This window comes from Podarcis filfolensis (genome assembly GCF_964270895.1).
Source record: "Podarcis filfolensis genome assembly, chromosome: 2".
NCBI classification, from domain to species: domain Eukaryota; kingdom Metazoa; phylum Chordata; class Lepidosauria; order Squamata; family Lacertidae; genus Podarcis; species Podarcis filfolensis.
In genome coordinates this window covers 68,774,455-68,790,942 of record NC_139605.1, presented here as the reverse complement: position 1 = coordinate 68,790,942, position 16,488 = coordinate 68,774,455, and the positions used below count along the sequence as shown (strand labels likewise).

General features: G+C 41.3%; 1 protein-coding gene across 1 annotated transcript in view; it reads right to left on the bottom strand.

Annotated features, from left to right (window-relative positions):
• The window catches only part of LOC310756330 (solute carrier family 22 member 4-like), a 52,981-nt gene that overhangs the window by 21,937 nt on the left and 14,556 nt on the right, over window positions 1–16,488 (bottom strand). The window contains exons 2-3 of the mRNA XM_083600140.1: window positions 4,703–4,806; window positions 2,118–2,272 (exon numbers count right to left, since the gene is read on the bottom strand). Of these exons, the coding sequence (XP_083456266.1) occupies window positions 2,118–2,272; window positions 4,703–4,806 (259 nt within the window). The remainder of the gene's footprint in view (window positions 1–2,117; window positions 2,273–4,702; window positions 4,807–16,488) is intronic.

Here is a 16,488-nt window from a genome sequence, read left to right as displayed (position 1 = left end):
GACAACACATAATAGAAACCTGGGGCAAAAACATGATGTGCTTCAAACAATTTTGGGCAGTGATTTGGGGGGGGGGGATGAGGTGTTGGTACTCAATAGCCTGACAAAGGATTAGTAGGGCAACAAAAGAAGTGCCTTTTAAAAAACAATTACATACATATACAAGTGAAGTTGCTTGCTTGTGTGTGAACACAGTATTAAGGCACAGAGGGTACATGAGCCTAGGAAAGGTTTTGAAAATAAATCAAACTGTGCAGTATGATTATTAGATTGAAAAAAGTGCCCCATAGTACAAAAAAGTCAACAGTTCCTCCAAAAGAGAAAATCATTGCTCCAGTTTATTGAAATGAGCATGTGTGAACTCAAAGCATGTCCAAATGAAGTGATTCCAGTAGTTAGTGGATGTAACTTTCCACAACTGCATGACTCCCTGCCTATACCCCCACTCCTGTCCCCTGTACAATCCTGCTTCAGTGTTTGGGATTTGTGGCTACAGCCTTTGAGATTTCTCCAGCAAAGGGTACCAAATGAGGAAGGAAAATCTGTACAAGTACGGAATATGTCAGTTAACAGAATTGCATTGTTATTCAGTCTACGCTGCTGGAGAGACAATGAAAATGAGAGACATCTTAAGCATATTTTACTTAAATGCACAAAGACATGAGGCATGGACAAAGTGGGTTTAATTTTTTAAAAAAACCCAACCCACAGGTATAAAATTTTCCATTTTTAAAATGCAGTTCACCATTCCCATTCTGTCAGCTGTGGTCGTTAGGATGGTGCAGGCGGGGGTGGGGTGCACACCTGACTTCCCAACACAAAGCATCATTGCCACTTACCAAGGGGGGAGGGGCAAGGCGCTGGGAGCTCCGCATGGTGTGGCACAGTGGCCACACGGTGCTGAGCATCCTGCACCTCACTCTTCCTCCTCTTGGTCAGCGGCAGCAATGCACGGCGTTGGGACACCAGGAATGCATCACTGTCCTGCCTGAGAAACCCTGCTAACCCCGGCTGCCTTCAGCCCAGCTTGGTCCAGTGCAGTATTTTGCCTCAACAAATAGAAACATATTTTTTTAAATGGAAAGAGTCGCTTTCTACATGTTAAAATGCATCATACAATAACATTCTGACCCTATATCCATCACAAGAGGCTTCAAGCACCTCAAAACAAAGCTGAACATTTTCTGGGGTGGGGGGGTGGGGAAAAGATTAAAATATCCCATCCCGATAAAAACTATATTAATACAGGAGAAGTTTAAATAAGTGTCAATGAAACTACAGTATAATCAAATTTGCAGAAACTTAGTAATGTTTGAAATGGGAAAGACAAGCACCTATATGTAAACAGCTCTGATGTGGTAGCCACTTTCAAATGGCACTATATGGAGGTTGCCTCTACTAAGTAAACCATTTACTTGAGTGTTACCTCCTTTATGCCCCCTTTTCTTCCAACCACCATTTAGATTATAGATTATAAAGGATTTTGGAGCATAAGCTATTTTTGTTTACTTATTTTACCCTGTGAATCATTGAATACAGTGATAGCATGACACAAATAAATCAAATAATAATGATAATACCAGCAGCATGGAACACCTAAAATAATCTGAATGAGATGAGATTATTTGATGAGATAATCTGATTTTTTAAAAAAATACAATTTTTGACAAATTTTGCAGATGCATACCACTCTAGTCTCCATAGGAATGTAACATTTTTGAAATGCCCATTCAACTCATTGTTCATCCACCTTTTGGGGGATGGAAGAGTTTTTGAATTGTTCTCCGCTCATTTCTCACTAAATTACTGGGAAACTTAAATATCTAAAAATAATTTCCATGCCGTTGCTGAAATTGCAATTGGCCAAAGAAAGAAATATCTTCATCATCTCATCTAGTTTGGCCCAGAGAACCAGACCTAAATTCCTGACCTACAGAGCAGAATAGATTATGGCAAATTTATCTATATCAATTTTGCTAAATGTTCCGAAAAGAAGTTTACGCTCTTAGGCACAGGACTGTCAGTTACACAGAATCATTTCTTACTAAGTGAAATTAGTATGCATACTCAAACTACCATGCTAATAGGACATTTCAATGGAGTGGAAATAGTCTTACCTAATATGAAGGCCACAACGTAGTTTGAAATCTGTCCCATGCCAACTAGAACAAAAAGAACTGTGAACATTTCCCAGCTGGTTGAGAAGATCTGCAGGAAGCTGAAACCTGTCTGCACAGCCATAGTTGCAAATAGAATAGACTTTCTGCCAAACCTTTTGAGGAAAAGAACAAAAAACAAACAAGCAAGACTGTAAATGAATCCACAATATTGTTATTGCCGCGTTCTAGAGAAAGCAAAGAAACCTAGCAGGTTGATTTAACTTAAGACTCAAGGAGCAGACCTTTCTCCTGCAGAGAGGGGCTGGAACGTTGAGTTTACCTTTTGAAAGTTTAGATATTGGCAATATTCACCCAACATTGCACGACCTGTTCATTATTTTTCACTAGAACACAGACTTGTGACATTTGATGAGCCCCACTCTTCAAAAATGAAAACAGTACCCTAGTACAGAGATGGGCCATAGAGTCAAATTTAATTCCCTGGGCTCCTTTGTCTGGCCATGGGGACTCAACCCAGGCCACACACCTTCCCCAGCCACACCCTTCAATGGTCCTGCTTTATAGCAAGGTTTCCCAAACTTGGCCCTCCAGCTGTTGTTGGACTACAACTCCCACCATCCCTAGCTAGCAGGACCAGTGGTCAAAGATGTTGGGAATTGTAGTCCAAAAACAGCTAGAGATCCAAATTTGGGAAACCCTACTTTACAGGAACTTTTGAGGGTTATTTCCTGGCTGGAGTGTGCCCCTGAACTCCAATAATGCTTTTTGCTTGCATGGATGCAAGATAGAGTAGGGCATGCGAGTGTGTGTAAAAACTCTACTATTATATGCAAAGGTAAAATTTACATGTTGCCCACTTTTGCTTCTGGTCCTGCCCACCATGGGTGTGTCCCCCCTGGAAGGATGCCAAGGATTAACCAACAACTCACAAAAATGTGGCAAGCTTTTGAGTTTCCCAGAACTCTGCATCAGGCAAGATGATATAAAAAGCAGGGAGTTAGCAGAATCTTTTTTTTTTGGGGGGGGGAGTACAAAAATTAGGCAGGGTTGCGCCCATGGGGTCAGTTTGTAATAATGATGATGATGATGATGTAGACTATTCTTTGAACTCAAATTAATAAAGCTTGACTACCACCAATTTGTCCTGTGCATTCTCTAATTGCAAATTAAAATGGCAATTAACTCATTATGCACATCACACCAAGAGGCAGCACAGCTACAGGTACCTTTGCTTTAAACCATTGAAATTATGTAAATATTGTTGGACAAAATTCTGGGGTTTTCTGTATTCTGTCTAATCGGAGTGATGCTTAGTAAAGAGAAGCAAGATATAACCAGATAACAAGTATTTTAAGTATCAGCTGATGTCACAATAATTTTACAATTGATAAAGTTAAATAATCTGGATTTGCCTTTCTTAGCAGATGAACACATGGTGGCAGCATGTCATTTTCATTATCTCCTGATGAGAGATGAAAATCTACAGCCATGGAACATCCGGTGGCAAGCACAGGATGAATTTTGCGTTATTGATTAGAACATGGTGACATATTTATGCCATGAATGAATTTGTTGGGGGTTTTAATAGAAATGACAGAAAGCAAAGATTGCCTTTGTCCAGCAACTCAAGGAGCAAACTACATGTATTGCACTAACTTTGTTTTTAAATGAAATAGCCTCTGGGGAGTTTCTCTGAAGTTCCAGATGCAATATTTGCCCTTGTAAATGTGCCTCTGGAACCCACCAGGGAACAGTATTGGGGGGGGGGGAGAGATTAAGCAAACAAAAAAATTCCAGTAAAACAAGGGTTCAGCACACACTTCCTTTTACTTATGTCCTCAAGATCACAGCCTCTCAAGGCAACATGTCCAGAATATTAGCATTCACAATAATTAATTACTTGCCCTTCTTTCTAAGATCCCAGCACTGGTTACAACAATTAAAACAGAATATTAGAAGAGTTGAAAACAACTTACAATCACAGAAATAACAATAGCATTTTGCTGCCCAAATTGTAACACTGATTGTGAAAACCTTGCAGCAATGGTTTACCACAATCCTTTTTCTTTTATCTTCATCCTGGCTCGGGTGTATTTTTATTTCCTTTTCCTGTGTTACACTCATACTCACAGTGTCCTTTTACGGAAGTGAAAATTAATTGAAAGTACTGGCATAAACAGGTTGCATAATATTATTATTATTTACTTTTTGTAGGCAAGAATGAATACCCATATACAGCATGGTACACTCAGTCTCCCTCTCTCCCTCATATGCATGTGTAAGACTTATAAAGTGCTTTGAGGTTTTTTACAATCAAGTGGTGTATAAATTTTATTAAATACGGTAAATAAATAAGATGTAGCAGTCAAGGAAGTATGTGTCTTTCTTTTTTAACTGAGGCATGCCTAAAATAGTCTAGAAAGTAAAGGGGAAATTCACACTGAGCATGGCACACTATTTGAAGCCTGCTGCGTACGTCTAATTTTGGTTCAGAGCTGGAATTGAAAATACCAAACATGATCCTGCTCCCTCAAAAGTGCAGGGCGAAAATCCTAGGGCAGCCAGCTGACTGTGTACTTTACCTGTCTGAGAGCTGTCCTGATACAAAGGATCCAAGCAGCACACCCACAAAGAACAATGATGTAGTTAAGGGGGTTTTCCAGTCATCATCACACACCAGATTCCACTGCAAGAGAAACACAACAAAGCAAATCCCATGTCATTAAGGCATAAACTTAGTTTAAATTGGTCACTAACTATATGGATTAGCAGTGACTAAGCAAGAAAGAAAACTTAGGGTAGTGGGGAAGCGCTCAGTAAAAATATCAGCTGAATGTGCTCCTGCTGAGAAAAAGCCAAATCCCAGGCTAGAGTGTACAGGCGCTCTCTCTCTCTCTCTCTCTCTCTCTCTCTCACACACACACACACTACTAATGAGCATCCCCATCACTCACAACCACATTTACGATGAAATAAATAAATAGCCCATTCTCTTGGGGCTGCTGCCCAAGCGAGGGAAGGCTGCCTTTGATCAACCAGCGGAATGGGGTGGGTGGTGCCTTCTCCCCACCTCTGCTGCGTTTGCACCCCCATTCTGACACCAGTTCTTCTGGGTGCCCTTCTTGGCCCTTCTGGCTCTCCGCAGGCAGGCAGGCAGACAGATTTGGGACCGGCTGGGCTGCAGCCCGTGTGAGTCTCCTCCTCTCCTCCCCGTGCAAACCACTTTATGTGATTTCACTTGTGCATGCAGGGGCCTGGAACAGAACCCCTGTGTAAGTGGGGGAGCACCTGTATTAGCAATGGAACTGAAAATAAAACTGGGGGTCTATAATAACACTGATCTGTATCCATCCTCTTTATACCATGCATAATTTTATAAACCAGAGTTGGGGAACAAGTGGCTTTCCGGATGTCACTGTCTTTAGCCCTAACTTGTGGTTGGGGTGATGGGAGTTGTAGTCCAACAACATCTGGAAGACCACAAGTTCTGCTTTGTGGTTATAAACCCCTAGCATTTAGATGTACTTTTCTAAATTAAAAAGCCCCAAATGCTTTAGCTTTACCTAATAGTGCTCCAGCTCTCTGCTAAATTTTGGTTGCACCTTTTTCAGTTCTACAGTGCCATTTTTGAAAAAGGTTTGACCATACATGTACATAGTATTGCATAAGGGCAGTTATGATATGAACTGTTCCATTTACTATCCCAAATTGGGGAGATATTTACTAGCTTATATGGCTGTAAAGAAAGGATTTTGAAGATGTTCAGAAGCTAACCCTGAGATAGGAGGAGAAGCAAGCTCTGGAACAAATTTAGCTAGCTCCTAAGGTATTTCAAAAATTGGGAACTCATCTTCTTCTTAGTCATGGTGTACTGCAACAACCTGGGGCAAACAAATCAATCCTATATAGACATAATCACCTAGGAGTAAGCCCCACTGAAGTTAATAAGACTGACTTTTGAGTAAACATGTATAAAGGTAAAGGTACCCCTGCCCGTACGGGCCAGTCTTGACAGACTCTAGGGTTGTGCGCCCATCTCACTCAAGAGGCCGGGGGCCAGCGCTGTCCGCAGACACTTCCGGGTCACGTGGCCAGCGTGACAAAGCTGCATCTGGCGAGCCAGCGCAGCACACGGAAACGCCGTTTACCTTCCCGCCAGTAAGCGGTCCCTATTTATCTACTTGCACCTGGGGGTGCTTTCGAACTGCTAGGTTGGCAGGCGCTGGGACCGAGCAACGGGAGCGCACCCCGCTGCGGGGATTCGAACCGCCGACCTTTCGATCGGCAAGCCCTAGGCGCTGCGGCTTTTACCCACAGCGCCACCCACGTCCCTGTAAACATGTATAGCATTGCGCTATCATCTGATGTTGTGCTTTGCAATGTAATCTTAAGCTACCCTATGAACTCTCAACACACAAGCAAATTCACTGAAATACAGATCTTTTTTGTTTACAAATATAAAATACTTTTATTACTAACACCTATACTGTACAGTCGTACCTTGGTTTTCGAACAGCTTAGTTCTCAAACGTTTTAGCTCCCGAACGCCGCAAACCCGGAAGTGACTGCTCCGGTTTGCGAACTATTTTTGGAAGCCGAACATCCGACAGGGCTTCCAATTGGATGCAGGAGCTTCCTGCAGCGAATCAGAAGCTGCGCTTCCTGCAGTTCAGGTGGTACTTTACACCATCAAAACTCTCCAAAATGTATAAAAATATTTCAGACAAATGTTGGCGGTGTGGGGAAACAAAAGGAGATATGTACCATAAGTGGTGGACATGCCGAAAAATTAAAGAGTTCTGGAACCTCATCTATGATGAGATGAAAAAGAGCTTTAAATTAACATTTCCAAAGAAGCCAGAAGCATTTCTACTTGGAATTTTAGGCAGTGATATCCCAAAAAATATAAAAGAAATCTTTTTATATGCAACAGTCGCTGCTCAGTTATTAATTGCATCGAACTGGAAAGGGGGAAAAGTACCAAGAGTAATGGAATGGCAGAATAAGTTATTAGACTATGCAGAATTGGCTCAACTGACAGATAGATTAAGGGGAAATACAAAACAATCATTCACGCAAAAATAGGATATGCTCAAGAAATACCTACAAAAATATAACAACAACATAACATCTATGGCAGCATTTGAATGACCCTTGTGTAAATTAAATACTACTAAGCAAGGAAAAATGGTACGATATGTTATAATAAAGTACTACAAACTATAGTAAGAGTAAGGTAAGAAGTATAAGTACACTCAATGTCGTAAATGTAACTTACATCGGGAAATGATGGGAAGTCTGTTTTCATACAATTTAGTTTATTGGATTTTTTACTTTTGTTTATTTTTGTTTAGTCAGAAATTATAAGAAAGGAGCATGTACAAATACAAGTTTAAATCAATATTTAATGGTATAATTATTTAAGGCTGTACATGTACCTAAGATTGTGTATGGATGTAAATTAATAATAAAAAAAATTTAAAAATAAAAATGGCCAGGATGTAAAAAGCAGCAGCAGCAGAAGCAACGCTTTGGTTTCCAAACGTTTTGGAAGTCGAACGGACTTCCGGAATGGATTCATTCCCAAACCTTGGGTTTGACTCCCAAGGTACGGCTGTATATCTGAAAGAAATGAACTCTTTATTACAATGCATTTGTCTGTGTGTACAGAGTTAATAACAGGCATTTGCTGAAGATAAAATCAATACTCTGCAAATGTAGGCCAAATATTCTTCAGCTGAAAGCTGAGAAATGCCGACAGACAGCTCTGCTCCCGCAGAGCTTGGATTACAAAACTCATGCTCTGCAACATGCAGACAATTGGCAAACAAACCAGAAGTCAAATCACTTTCAACAGAGCGTAAATTAACCTCTCATTTCTACTGTAAACTATTTAGATCTTTCATCTATTTCCAACTCATCGAGCGACGATTACTGGAAGAGGAGAAGCAGAAGAGAAAGAGATTGGGGGGGGGGGGGGGAGAGAGAGAGAGAGAGAGAGAGAGAGAGAGAGAGAGAGAGAAAGAGAGTATGATTGAAAGAAAATACAGTCCAGAAACATTATCAGACTTTATTTATATTTATTATGGACTAAGATACCCAGCTTTTGGAATGAAAGGGAAATCAAAGAAAGAAAGAAAGAAAGAAAGAAAGAAAGAAAGAAAGAAAGAAAGAAAGAAAGAAAGAAAGAAATTATCTCACCCACTAGCTTTTACAGTGATGTTGTACAAGCATAAAAGTGTTAACTATAAAGTATTCTGTTTCAATTTGTGCTAGGAGGAAGAGGCATGTGGAGGCATTTCGGAGGGGGGGAATGATATGGTACCAAGTGTTAAACGTAAAGGTAAAGGACCCCTGACGGTTAAGTCCAGTCGCAAACGACTCTGGGGTTGCAGCGCTTATCTTGCTTTACTGGCCGAGGGAGCCGACGTTTGTCCGCAGACAGTTTTTCCGGGTTATGTGGCCAGCATGACTAAGCCGCTTCTGGCAAAACCAGAGCAGCGCACGGAAACACTGTTTACCTTCCCGCTGGAGCTGTACCTATTTATCTACTTGCACTTTGACGTGCTTTTGAACTGATAGGTTGGCAGGAGCTGGGACTGAGCAACAGGAGCTCACCCCGTCACACGGATTCTAACCACTGACCTTCCGATCGGCAAGCCCTAGGCTCTGTGGTTTAGACTACAGTGCCACCCATGTCCCGTTAGGCAACTGCTATTCCTTAAACAAACTCAGGCTGAGAAGCATGCATTTGCCAGTTAAGTTTTTGTTTTTAGTCCACTTTTTCCTTTGCAAAGTATTTAAAGAAGCCTGCAAAATATAAAGTACGTCACAAAAAATAATCAAAACAAGATTAAAACAAGGCTGGGGAAAAGATGAAAATCTGTGGTTCCTTACAAGTCAATGGCCAGAGGCAGTTCTAACCAACACCATCCTATGAGATCAACATCCCAGGAAAAGGCAGAAAAGCTGCAAAACAATGGCCTCAAATCCAACTTCACAAGGTATCCCGGAAGGATACTATGGCTGATGGTATCAAAAGCTACTGATACAGGGGTATTCACAGGATTTCTTCTGGGGTGAGGGAAACTAAAACACTAAAAGGGGAAGCAGTAAAGTTTTTCCTCCAAAATGAGAATAGTGCCTGTACATCATGTATCGTATTTCAGGTTCTACATACACAAGCTTTCTCTGTTTAAGTCTGGGGATGACTATTCATGGGGGTGCAGAGGGGCCTTGTTGCTTTCCAGTGCCCTGAGAGGTCCAGCAGAATCAAAAGGTTTGCACCTCCCCTCATCCATCTCCCAGAAACAGTCATGCACCAGGGTAACCAATGTAGTTTCTGCACCAAAACTATAGATTTTATCCAATGTTAGTTCTACACATACTAGGTCCATTAATTTCAGTGGGTTTACTCTGAATATAACTTAGTTGGATAGAATCCCATCTGTTTGTGTGTCTTATACCCCATGTTTCCCCAATATAGAGCCCAAGGTGAAAGCTAGGTCTGAGTAAGACTGTAAAGCATTCCAAATACTCCCTTTTCCCATTCCAAGTGGAAAACTACGCTTTAGGTAAGTACAACTGTACTTTTAATGGGAAAACACCTGAAGCTGAACCATCACCAGCGTCATGATCCTGCATGTACATGTCTCTGTTCTCTAAGTAGATTGGTTCACATCCTCAGGGTGAACATGCTGAAAATGGTATCCATAACATGACTGGGCAGACCCCTAGAACTGATCAGCTCCAACTCTATACATATTAAAAGCCGTATCTAAACTGGAGTGGGTGTGAAGTGTGCTTTTATAAGACTAATAAAAGCTTTTGCAGACCGAGAGGCAGCAGTGCTCTGATGACATGGCAGCTGGCCTCAGGAGGAAGGTTGGATTCTGGCCCCAGTGCTTGACTGTTCCTGGGAATCACAAGTGGGGACAGTGCTGCTGCGCTTAGGTCCAGCTTATGGGCTTCTCATAGGCAACTGTTGGTCACTGTGAGAACAGGATGGTACACTAGATGGGCCTCTGGCCTGATCCAGAAGCCTCTGGCCAGATCCAGCAGCGCTGCTTCCTCAGTCCTTAAGTAAAAAAACATTTTTATTCAGCAAAAAGTGATTCCAGCAGGCCAACACCAATACGCTTTGCTCAGATTTTTGTGGGGCACAAACTGCAACTATGCAGAGTGACATTTCCTTGAAGCAGCACTTGAACCGCCATCCTTCCCACTGAATCACAGCACAGAGGCAGATGTTACTTGTTTGCATTTATTTACCATGCTCCTTTGGAATTTCCTAAAACTTGTCATTCCCATGTGTTTTTTCTCCCCTTTTACATAATTTAATAGGCGTGCCCCAACCTAGTGAAGAAATAGAATTTTTCTAACTGAACACTAGCTTTCTACTCAAGATTTCTTGGCTTTGAGAATGTCCCTTATCATGCAATATTGGAATTTTGAAAATTAGCCAGGTGGCTGGAAGAGATGCCTACCATTGCTTAAACTGGGCGCAGGGGAGCCTGTAGCACTGTTTCTCAGAATTTTTCAAAAGAGGTTCCTTCTCTCCTTCATATTTAGAAAGCATAATGTAATTTACATTATTATGTAGATATACATATCCGGAGGTATTATTCGGTAGTAACTGGAATTGTGTTTTTGGTTGCCCAGAGTGAAAGTCTGGGTAGTAATGTGTTTGTGTCTTCTGAAGTTGTTTAATTCCACATAGTTTGGGAGAGCAAACCAATTAAGGTGCTACCTGGATGAGAGACAAGGAGTGAGTGGTTATGTTGTTGTTTGTATGTTACTTTATTGCCCTAGATGGTGATAGGTGAATGAGCAGGTTGTTAATCATGCTTAAAAATGTCTGGGATTTTTTGCAGACCAGGCATTCTCTTTATGTCAAATGGTTGGTTGAGCATTACCTGTGTTATCAGTATGATTGGTGGGAATGCTTGAGAATGAGGCTTGTAAATGAAAGGTTGTAAAGGACGTATTGGGGAGAGGTTATAGTACCAGGTGTGTGGGAGAATGTGGTGCAACTTCTATTTTGCTTATTTTGTTTAATTGCAAATGATGCTGTATATGTGGAATTTTATTGTATTTTTGTATTCAGTTTTTATCTTCAATGTTTATATTTAAGTCGTCCACCCCTCTGAAAACAGTGTATATGACAGTCTAGTTATTTTAATATTTTGTAATGTTCTATTTCATGCTTTAAGATAGGTTGTAAAATGTTTTGAGATTTTTTTGAAATACGTATCTGAAAATAAAGGACATTAAACAGCTACAGACGTTTAAAACTAAGAGTATGCTTCTTGGCCATTTTAACTATTCTATTCAGAGCAGAGAAAGCTTCAAGCAAACAACAGTTAACAAAGTAATTGAAGGTGGCATATAATTTCGAAAGCAGGTCAGAAGGATTATCAAGTGAAGTATCTGAAGCAAGCTCATGCTTTAAAACCACAAAGAAAGGTCACTTAACTGCCCACACAGGTTGGGCAATGTCAGATTACAAGTAAGGCACAGTTCTCCTGGCTCAACGCTTTGACCGCAGCTCTATAGCAATATAGTCAGTAAAAGTTAAATGTTACAGTACTGAAAGACACATGCTAGGCATGACTAAGGTAGATAAAGAGGTGCAGCCTGACAAAACAGAGATAACCGAGTGTTGTAACTGTGTTTCCTGTTGAAGCCCACTCCACACAGCCATCCGTAAACTGCATGTTCTGAAAATGAAGGCCACACATTGCTTTCCACAATATAAAATACAATGTGATTATTTTACAGTTTTTGCTTCTTTGTAGACACAATAATAAGGCTAAAGCTCTGAAGCTTCTCTTGCCTCTGACTCTTGCCTCCTGGCTGGAACTGGTCCCTACAAACCACTGTCCTGCTCTCCTGAGTCAGACTCCAGCCCCCTGCACACTTGCCAGTCCCTGACGTCTGGTATACCACAAACAAAGAACAGTCCACTTTTCAAATGCTTGCCTTAGGCTTGCATTTTACATACCACAATTAAATAAAAATTAAAATCCATTATACTTCTTAGATGCTATAAGCTGGTATGGAAAATTAACTTAAAGTATACAGACTAAAATGTGCAGCATCTTTAAACAAAACCATCTTATCTTGTTCCTTTATTTTAAAATTAAGCCAAAGGTCATCAGCACATAACAAAGACAAAATGGAACGTGAATTGTTTTGCAGTTCAGAAATTTAGCCAATACAGTAGTTAGTCCTGACTCCTGACTAATTTACAGTTTGCTGAATTTTGAGATTTTGACTTGTCTCTTGTATAACCACACTTCCAACACCACTTTAAAAGGAGCTTCAACAATGGGCAGCCCAGTATTATCTGTTCACTTCTGCTGTGGAACAACAGTCCAATAAGGGTGACAATAGCTATGACCTAGTTTGCCTCTATAAATTTCTCCCCAGAGTTCCCCATAGCCCTGATAAGACGCACCTAAATTTGCTATCTTCACCACCTCTGTTTCCCCCCATTACTTTTACAAAATCAAGCCAAATTGCCTCTTGCGCAGCATACTTGCATGTGCGTCATATCTGGTCCCCCAAAGCCCAAGGGTTATGGGAAGTACTGCATTGGCCTCAGGTTAGGTAAGACATTTCCTTCACCAGACACAACTAACATATTTCCAAACCCCGGACAGCTAGTCTGGTATTTCCCACTCTATGTCCTAGGCACTTAAAGGCAAATTATTCAGTCCCCTGTTGCATTCTACTACCATGTCTTATAGACTTGGGTAAATGAATTGTCTCCCAAATAGTCAAGAAGTTGACTACCCCAGTACTATCCCTTCATTGCTGCCAAGATGAGGGGCTGAAGCAGAAACACCACAGAATTTTACATTGCAACTTTGTACATATCTCTTTTGTACTGTGGATATTTATTTGTGCAGCTGGGAAGCCATTTATTATGGAAAAATCTGGTAAAGATTTCCTGGTTTTGCATCACAATACATTTCGTCTCACCAGATGGCTAGAAGATTGGGATCAGGGTGTGCAGCATCAGCTAGGAAATACTTGCACCCAGCGTGCTACATAACTTGACACAATTAAAGAGTAGCAAAACACTAGTGCCAGCAGGAAGGGTGGAATGAGAATCCAGCCCCATTATTCTCACATTGTGACTCCTAGAGCCTTGGTATAAATAATTTATTAGCTCATGAAAAATACTTCCTTTTGGGAACTTGAAATGAAGAAAACCAATCAACTGCCTCTTAAAATAAAAGGAAAGCAGTTTTATCATCTCCACTAAGAAATGCAGGAGCGTTTCAAAGCAGGCAACAGTCTTTGTAGGAAAACTCTGTGTGTGTGTGTGTGTGTGTGTGTGTGTGTGTGTGTGTGTGGTGGGGAGAACAGCAATACTGCATTGGCCTGAATATAAGCCTCCCTTTCCCCCCAAATTCCGACCATGAAAAGTTAAAGTGCGGCTTATATTCACAACCCTGTGGTATGCAGACAGGAGCGTGGGGCAAACAGCGCCAGGACTGCGGCAAAGCAGCGCTCGCCCTGGACGTAGTATTCTGTCCTCTCCCCCAAGGCCAGGAAGGGAGAGAGGAAGAGGAAAGGGCACCAGCAACGCAGTGCGGCTTGCCCCCCCCAGTATGCAGCCAGGAGAAGCGAGGAACAGAGCAGCTTATATTTGGGTGCGGCTTATATTCGGGCCAATACAGTGCTCAAGGGGAACAGATTTCATTTTTAAAAGAACATTCCAGTGCCTGTTTGTGTGTCTAAACCCCATGAACAATTCAAGTGTCTGTGTGTTCCTGCCTATGGTCTTTAAGGAATGTCTCCAAGTAAGGCAACAATTTACAGGGCTACCCATTAAAAGGAATGGTAAATATTTACACACACAGTTTTCAAATGACTATTGTTATTTTTTAAAACCGCTGGGTGTGACACATTATGAAAATGACACATATAAGCCTTATGCAATCCAGTTTGGATTAGTATGGTAAAAACAGGAGGCCTATCTACCATTATAGACTTCTGTAGTTACCACAAGTTTCTATAACGCACATGCTTTATTTGCTGCATTTTGCTGTATTTTATTGTGATGTGAGTTTTAATTTTTTACTGCTTTTAAAGCTGTTTTCAATCACCCAGAAAATGAAGCAGCCTATAAATGGCATAATTAATTAAAATTAAATAATTATCTTTAAAGATTTTCTCTAGAAAACAGTTGTTTGTTTTTTAAAAAAACCTTGCTGCTCAATTCCAACCCTTCTAGTTACTCCCTAGACCAGGGGTTGGCAAGTTTTATCTTGCCTGAGCCAGATCAGTCCCGCAGAGATCCCTCCGTGGGTCGGATCGCATGCGCGTGCCTGCGATTTCCAGCGTTTGCGCATGCACAGATGCAATTTCCAGCACCGCGGAAGCGAGTCCCCATGCCGTGCTGGTTTAGCGCAGCACACAAGCAGGCGACTTGGTTCGGGGTGGTTCGTGGGCTGGTCAAACGACCTCCGCGGGCTGCTTCCAGCCCATGGGCCTTAGGTTGCTGACCCATGCCCTAGACAGTGACCAGAGCAGGTGAGAGAGCCAATTATTTCCTCCCCATCCTCCTAGAGCCTGATTACCTGCCTGGATAGATATCTCCTTTACCCCATGGTTTTTCCCCATTTAAGTAGGCTCAGTAGCAGTAACAGTCAGTATTGTACCAGCCTCCGTCTTCTCTCAGGGTAAGAAGAGAGACAGTGGAGATGACAGAAGAATAGGGGTGGGGAGAGTGTTCTGCCAGCACCCCCACCCCCTACCTTTAATATATAATCTTCGGAATTTTGCATATTTCATAGAAGAACCTTCATGTTCTATGAACCAAAGTGCATAGCACTGATAACCAAGGAAGGAACAGATAGAGCTGAGAGACATTTCACAGGGCAGTGTACAGCACACACTTTTTCTTTGCTACTATTTATTGTTATATAAAGACCTGTGGTCATATCCATTTAGAATTTTAACAGCTAAGTTGAACTGTTGCCAGTATGATCTTAGTTCACCGTAGACTGCAGTTAATTACTTGACAGAAATGTAAGAATCTACAGTTTGAGAGTTGGTGTCACTAAGGCTGTATGCCCCAGATAAACTAGTGTTACACACCATTAAAGACCAACAGGTCATGAACCATGAAGGCTACTGCCATATAACTTGACAAACTGATTTCAGTAATTGTGTGTTACTGTGGAATATTTTACTTAATTAAAACAGTTCCAACTGCCCTAAGGTACTCCTGCTATGTTGACCATTTAAAATAATAGTCACCACATATGTGTGACATAGCTGTCACATGTTTATGTATGTATGTGACAGGTGGGGTGGTCTTTAATCCTTTGCTACTGTCATGCTCCCCACTGATTTGGCCCTCCCTCATCCTTGCTTTTTGCTGGCAACAAGGAAGATTGTAATCGACACCTCTTTCCTACATGTTTGGTCCACCTTAGGGATATTTGTTTTTCTAAGGAAAAGTAATGAGACATTTGAATACTGCTCCATACATTTTTTCCTGCATGCAGAAAACAAGACATGCTGGTTTGGAAGGGATGTATTCTAACATGCAAGCTCTTATGAGCTCTTATGTTTGGGTTTACTACCAAACACAAGGTTAACAACACTTGAGTATGAGGGCTGCACCAATACATCAGTAAGAAAACAAAAGAAGCGCTATGTTAGTCATTAACTAGGTAACGAGTTTCTGTCATTTGATTAAACATTATCACAGGGCAAAGTCTCTGGAAATTTGACATAAAACAGTGCAATTTACTAGTGTGCAAGTAGGGACTGGAATCCCATACTGAAGGACTGACCTTGGCTTTCTGCAATTATCAATCCCTCAACTTCATCATTATCCACTATGGATAGGATTCTTCCTTGCACTGGACCCCCGTTTGCACTCTCTCTTCATTGCCTGTGAACCATACAATGGGATATTACTAGGAATAGGAGAGCTGCATGTGTAAGTTATTCTGAGACCACAGGGCAGGGTGCTGTGCCTCAATCATTGACCAGGGAACCAAGGGTCAATGAGAAGCTGTTGTCCCTGCCTCCCAGAAAGAACATCATAGCAAAGGGAAGACAAACCTAGTTCCATCCATCAGCCAAATGAACAATGGCAGTGAGAACTTACAAGAACTATGCAGGCAAGAACTAGCACCCAAGTTCATTTGTTTTCTTCCTCAGTTACAAAACCTTTTCCTTCTGTATCGTGTATTTCAGACTAAGAAAACACACACACACTAAAACAAGAAAGTATTCAAAAATAATGAGCAAAAAGGAAGAATAATTCTCAGATACCAAAAAGATATGCTGTTTTCAGGATGTTCAGTATGCTGGCATGTTCATTATGCCTAAATCCTCA